This window comes from Monopterus albus, unplaced genomic scaffold, assembly GCF_001952655.1.
Source record: "Monopterus albus unplaced genomic scaffold, M_albus_1.0 scaffold490.1, whole genome shotgun sequence".
In the NCBI taxonomy this organism is placed as follows: domain Eukaryota; kingdom Metazoa; phylum Chordata; class Actinopteri; order Synbranchiformes; family Synbranchidae; genus Monopterus; species Monopterus albus.
Window position 1 is genome coordinate 29,939 of NW_018128370.1, and position 7,300 is coordinate 37,238.

The window sequence follows — 7,300 nt, forward strand, 5'->3', positions numbered from 1 at the left end:
ATTATTTTGTATCTGTGCAGTCATATGAGTCATTTCCCTTTGCTGTCAGCACTACATGGATGGAGCCCTGAGCAACAACATGCCGTTGTTCGAGCAGAGAAACACCATCACTATGGCTGCGTTTTCAGGCAAGAGCGACATCTGCCCCAAGGAGGATACCTTCAGCTTCTTTGAGGTGCAGTGCTGCAACCTGAGTTTTCAGTTCAACACCCGCAATGTGCACCGCGTCTGTACGGCCTTCCTGCCTCCCAGACCTGAGGTGTGTCCCTGTCCAGATTTATTGGACTTTAAAGCAGTTTATACATGGTTCTTAATTAACTGCTTTGACAGCAGTGACAAATTTCTCCTATTCATCTCTACCATGCAAAAAGCATGTATTCAGTGTGAAACACAATCAGTCCTCTGCACTGTAAGAGAGGAGCAAACCTTCATGATTCTTATGTTTGCACTTGACAGAAGTTGGCTGAGATCTGCCACAATGGCTACATGGACGCACTTCGTTTCCTGAGAGAAAGAGGTGAGCTCATCCATCTTCATCCTCCTCACAACTACACATTTAACTAAATCATGTAATCAGTCAACTGTCTGTTGTAGATCTGCTCGGGACACAGTGTCTTCCCCCCAGTGTGATGGTGGGGATGAATACAGCCAAACCTCCTTGTTGTGAGCTGGTGAAGGAGTCCAAGAAGATTCTGCTGAAAGGACTAAACCCTCTGCAGGAAGATCATTGTTGGCTGGACCAGAAAGTCATAGAGAACCTTCCAGCTGGCTTAAAGAAAGGTACGGGGAGACATGTGGGTGCAGTGCTGCAACCTTAGTACGGCCTTCCTGCGTCCCAGACCTGAGGTGTGTCCCTGTCCAGATTTATTGGACTTTAAAGCAGTTTATACATGGTTCTTAAAGTGAATGAATGATAGCTTGTTCTCAGTCTTGACATTGCTGTTAAACTGCTCATCTGTGTAATACTTGCAGTTATTTTCAGTGTTCTTAAAAAAATTTATTTCAGGGTCAAAATCTTCGTCCGGTTCATGATGATGAATTTCAGAATCTCCAGTAGTGTTCAGTTCCAGCTCCAGTCCCTCAAAGTCTATTAACTTCTGTAACAAATCACTTGCTTCATTCCTGTAACAAATAACTTGCCATCATATAGGTTTTCCTCTATAATAATACTAAGGCCTAGACCAGACTTTGTAAAGTATCCTGAGACGACTTTTGTTGTGATTTGGCGCTATACAAATAAAACTGAATTGAATTGAATTTATTGGAAGCATTATGTGGAGGAAATACATTTTTAAGTAAAATGGAGACAAATTGTTTAACTGTATGATTGTCTAAGTGAAATACTGTATCTGACAGGGTTTTGCCAAGATCTGATTTACAAGATATTCCTTATGAAGATGCTGATGTTAATATATTTGTTGATGGGTTATGCAAAAGAATTGAGATAGTACTAAAGCTACGGGTTATGCTGTAGTGACAATCACAGGGAAATTAAAATCTGAATGTTCAGCACCAGCAGCGCATTATTTGTTTTAACAGAGGTGTGTAAACTGGCAAAGGGAAACCCATAAACCATAGAGATCTTATTCTTGTACTTTTAGATGCTGTGAAATTACCAAAACGTTAGCTATTTGCAAGTGCACAACACACACACACACACAACAGCAACTGATGCTGTAACACTTGGAAATAAACTAGCTTGGTTTGGCAAGATGGCACCCACCGAGGCAGACATGTTTGCGTGTTCCACTCTCAAATGCTGGCTTTTTCTTCATTTTCTTCTTTTTTGCGTGGTTTTTACTCTTGCTGCAGTGCACAAATGTCATGCACTGCTAACATACAACAGACAGGCATTGCTGGATATCGCCAACTCACACAGCCACTGGGAATTTACTGGTTTCATGTAGTGGTTAAAGCAAACTGAATATAATCAGAATAGGATGAGAATATAGTTAATAGGTAATATTAGTTGATGCACAACATGTAGTATGGTCAGGGTGAACTTTCTGCTCCTTTGTATGGGTCTCTGCAAGGACGTTGGGCGCCAAACTTCCTGTTGTTTAGCACAGTGTGCAGGGGGTTCCCAAAAATAGAGAAGTGTAACCAGGGTGGGGGCCCGGTTGGAAGTCAAGATCTGGACAATCACAGGAAGTGGGGAATGGCCATATAGTTAGCTGCAGAGTTGATCAGGCGTGTGTGTGAAGACCTGAGGGGAGACTAGAACCAGTGACTGACAGCCTGACTTTCTCTGCAGAGGCCCAGATGACAGGTGATTCTGTTTCTCGCCCTCTCAATCATAACCACAAGATATTGTTCAATAAATGATAATTGGCACTGCAGTGATTCTCCCTGTGTTTTGATATTTGCCATGACAGAATGGCGTTGTCGGCCTGGTAGGAGCCAGTCAGAGAGGCCCGACACCTGGCAGTTGGTTCCTGGGCGCAGAGCCGGGTTTTCACAAGTATCCACTGAAAAAAGATGAGTTGACTTTTTCATATAACTGATGAATTGCTCTTGCTGCAGTCAACTTGGCCTGCCGGTACCTGTCAGCTGCCTCCGCCTTTGGAGTGCTGTGTTGAGTGCCAGTAGGTTTATTTTAAACCTAAACTTATCTCCTGATTGGCTCTCCTTCAAGTATCTGTGTGCATTGAAAGAAAAGGAAAAGAGGACTGGCAATAGAATCGCCAGTACTAACTTTGACATTGTATATATGACTTATTAACACTCCCATATTCGACACAAAAGCTTTCATATGAAAAAAAGAAGCCATTTGTGTCAATAAGATGAAATACCGACCAAACGCCTTTCTCCATCCAGTCACTATTCAACAATGATTTGTTCTTGATCTTAATAAATCTATTATTCCAGACTAGGGTATTGTGGGGTGTGAAGTTATGATTTCTCCCACACACGTGATACCATTGCCCTTCTGAAAAAGAAGGGAGTGATAATTTGACCGGTAGATTCTGGATATTAAAGTCACATTTAAGCAAAAACAGTAGTACAGCTTGCAGCTCCACTCCCTAAAAAGTCACATTTAAGCAAAAACTCTATGCCTCCTATGCTTCAACACGGTCGAATGCCTTCTCTAAATCCACAAAACACATGTGGACTGGTTGGGCAAACTCCCATGAACTCTCCACCACCCTGAAGAGGGTATAGAGCTGGTCCAGTATTCTGCGGCCATCAGTGAGCTGCAATAAAGTCACCATGCAGGAAAAACCAGGTAGAAGAAGAAACTCCCTGTAAGAAACAACCGGAGCAGCAGGACAAGGTGGAGCAACACAGAGAGAGGCGAGTTTCAGTCACGTTCCTCAAACGAAAGTCTGTCAGAGCGACAGCAGAGCTGCAGTCGAGACAAGTCTCAGCGTTTTTGTCCAAAGACAAATTCTACCGGGTTCAAATCCCCCTTCCTGAAAAGAGGGACCACCACCCTGGCCTGCCAATGCAGAGGCACTGTTCCCAACTGCCACACGATGTTGCAGAGGCGTGTAACTGACTCAGACACTTGTGAGTACAGCTGATCATGTTTACTGTTCAAAGTTCAAGAATTTTATTGTCAATTCACCATATGTGCAGGACATACAGAAAATCAAAGTACTGTTTCTCTCTCACCTAGTATTGGGTGCCATAACACTTAGGAACTAAAATAGAATAAAGTAGAATAAAAATAGAATAGAATAAGAACTGGACTGACATAATTAGGATAAATCTAAACGGTACAGCCAATAAGCTGTGACTCAAAACAGAGTACAGTCAGTGACAGTAGTGCAAACAATGATAAGAGATTGTCAGGTGGTTCAGCATCACCAGGGCGTTGGTGGTGAGGTGCAAATAGCATATGAGGTATACATGGACAGTACTGCAAATGACCAACAGCAGCTGATATCCCAGCAAAGGAAAACAGTCAGCAGCAGATTTACCTGTAATATAACAAAAGGGAGAATGTATGGAGTTTGTGCAACAGCAAAGGGGTAGTCTTTTTATATCTTTTTATGTTCTGTGGTGGGTTATGGTCCAGGGGCGGGGGTAGTGAACAGTGTTCAGCATTCTCACAGCCTGATGGATGAGGCTGTTGGTGAGTCTGGTGAAGTGGGCCTGAAGACTCTGATACCTTCTCCCTGAAGGCAGGAGTCTGAAGTGGGAGTGTGTGGGGTGGGAGGTGTCATTAGCAATGCTAATGGCTCTGTGGGTGAGGCGGATTGTTATAGATGTCTATAAGGGAAGGCAGAGGGCACCAATGATCTTGCTGGCTGTTTTCACTATGCGTTGCAGGGTCCTTCTGCAGGAGGCAGTACAGCCTCCGTACCATACAGTGATGCAGCCAGTGATGACGCTCTCAATGGTGCCCTGGTAGAAGGAGCACATGATGGGGGGTGGGGAACTGGCTCTCCTCAGTTTGTGGAGGAAGTAGAGGCGTGATTGAGCCTTCTTGGCCAGTGATGTGGTGTTGTTGGTCCAGGAGAGGTCCTCAGAGATGTGCACCCCCAGAAACTTGGTACTACTCACTCTTTCAATTATAGCACCGTCGATGGTCAGTGGGGGATGCTTTAGAGGTTTTCTCCTGAAGTCCACAACAGTCCCTTTAGTCTTCCCCACACTGAGGGAGAGGGTGTTGTCCTTACACCACTGGACCAGTTGGCACACCTCACTCTTGTGACGAGCAATGGGCTGAGTACACACCCCGGTGGAGCCCCTGTGCTCAGCGTGATGGTCTTGAGATGTTGCTGCTGACCCGCACATTTTGTGGTCTCCCTGTGTTTCATCAAGCAGCGTTAAACTCACAGCTCTGACCAAACTGGAAGTTCTGCTCTTTCATTTCACACTGACACTTGTCAAAGTAACTTAAGTTAAGATGTGACGTTTAGTGACATTAGACTATAGAGAGAAACCTGATTCTGTTCTTCATAACTGCAGTAGTTAGTACAGATGAGTATGTAGCTATGTAAGATGTTTTTTATTCACACTTTCACTTCTGTTCTCAGTGTGTAGACATGTCTGGTGCCACAAGTCCACGATCTGAAGACCAGTTTCTGTGCTCCATCTGTCAGAACGAGTTCACTGATCCAGTCTCCACACCATGTGGACACAACTACTGCAAAACCTGTATCACTGACCACTGGGATGCTAGCGACAGCTGCCAGTGTCCCATGTGTAAAAAGGTTTTCAAGAAAAGACCTGAGCTGGACACCTACACCTTCATCTCTGACATGGATGCTGAGTTCAGACATGAACCTGCCAAACCAGTAGAAGTTCCCTGTGATGTCTGCACTGGAACCAAAATGAAGGCCCTGAAGTCCTGCCTGGTGTGTCTGGCCTCCTACTGTGAGACTCACCTGGAGCCTCATCTGACAGCTCCACGTCTGAAAAGACATCAGCTGGTTGAGCCTGTGGAGAACCTGGAAGGCAGGATGTGTAGACAGCACGATAAACCTCTGGAGCTGTTCTGTAAGACCGACCAGATGTATAGCTGTGTCCTCTGCTCTGTTTTAGAGCACAGGACACATGAGTTTGTTCCTCTGGAAGAAGAATATGAAGGAAAGAAGGCAGAGCTGGGGAAGACAGAGGCCGAGATTCAGCAGATGATCCAGAAGAGACGAGAGAAGATTGAGGAGCTCAAACAGTCAGTCAGGATCAGTAAAGAAGGTGCAGCCAGAGAGAAAGCAGCAGGTGTTCAGGTCTTCACTGCTCTGAAGGAGTCTGTTGAGAGAGGCCTGATCCAGCTCATCAAGGAGATCGATGAGCAACAGGAAACCACAGAGCAACAGGCTGAAGGCTTCATCACAGAGCTGGAACAGGAAATCTCTGAGCTGAGGAAGAGGAGCACTGAGGTGGAGCAGCTCTCACACTCTGAAGACCACCTCCACCTCCTCCAGAGCTTCTCCTCCCTGAAAGCTGCTGCACCCACCAAGGACTGGACAGAGGTCAGAGTCCGTCCTCCGTCATATGAGGGGACTGTGGTGAGTGCTGTGGCTCGGTTGGAGGAAGCGCTCAGTAACGAGAAGAAAAAGCTGTTTGAGGCTGAGCTGAAGAGGGTCCAGCAGTTTGCAGTGGATGTGACTCTGGACCCTGATACAGTACATCCTGATCTCATCCTGTCTGATGATGGGAAACAAGTCCATGATAGCGATGTGAAGAAGAATCTCCCAGACAAACCAGAGAGATTTTCTGATTGTGTTAGTGTCCTAGGAAAGCAGAGTTTCTCTTCAGGCAGATTTTACTTTGAGGTTCAGGTCAAAGGAAAAACTGAGTGGACTTTAGGAGTCGCCAGAGAGTCGGTCAACAGGAAGGGAAACATCACACTGAGCCCTCAGGATGGTTACTGGACTGTATGGTTGAGAAATGGAAATAAGTACAAAGCTCTCACTGGCCCTGCAGTCCGTCTCTCCCTGAAGTCTGGGCCTGAGAATGTGGGGATGTTTGTGGATTACGAGGAGGGTCTGGTCTCCTTTTATGATGTAGATGCTGCAGCTCTTATCTACTCCTTTACTGGCTGCTGCTTCACTGAGAAACTCTACCCGTACTTCAGTCCATGTTTTAATGATGGTGGTAGAAACTCTGCTCCTCTGATCATCTGTCCTGTCAATCAAACTGCCTGATCTTGTTTAGGATAAAGTTCAACAGGTCACAGTTTATACTCACTGAATGTTTCTGTATATTGTAGCTTCAGAGCGACAACATGAGCACAAAGTCTGTGTTCACTGTTATCAAGGATGGAGACGGGTTTCTTTCTGTTTAGACTTGGAGGCTCCTGAAGGGGTTAGGGTGGCCTAAAGGTCAGAGGGTCGCCGCTTATATTCAGCGTACGATGATTGTACATGTGAAATTGTTGTTTTTAAACTGTCTCTTAAGAGCTGATCACCAATAAACCACATCTCTGTAAATCGTGTCTCTCCCATTAAAACATGTAAAAACCAAGTTAAAAGTGCTGCACTGGTGTGTGTCGGCTGGTTTTGTGTCAGACGTCACAGCCCGTGTTCCAGGTTTTAATTCTGCAAGTGTGAACAGTCTGAGCTCAGAAATTAACTGTATATTCACTATACTTTCCTACACAATATAAAATTACCAACACTATCAAGAGAACAAACCAATACCTTAGATGCTCCCATCACTCTGGAAGAATTCCATAAAGCACTGAAATCCATGCCAAATAATAAATCACCCAGACCTGACGGATTCCCTGCTGAATTTTATAAACACTTCTGGCTGATATTATCACCGCTATTTCTCAGAGTTACCACAGAAATTAAATCCACCTCTACAGTACCGACACATATGAAAACGGCTGCCACGACACTCC

General features: G+C 45.0%; 1 protein-coding gene across 1 annotated transcript in view; it reads left to right on the forward strand.

Annotated features, from left to right (window-relative positions):
• Positions 1 to 7,045, forward strand: part of LOC109952742 (E3 ubiquitin-protein ligase TRIM39-like) — a 21,763-nt gene extending 14,718 nt beyond the window's left edge. Inside the window, exon 2 of the mRNA XM_020587965.1 lies at positions 4,986 to 7,045. Coding sequence (XP_020443621.1) covers positions 4,986 to 6,599 — 1,614 coding nt within the window. The 3' untranslated portion in view covers positions 6,600 to 7,045. The remainder of the gene's footprint in view (positions 1 to 4,985) is intronic.
• The last annotated feature ends 255 nt before the right edge of the window (positions 7,046 to 7,300 follow it).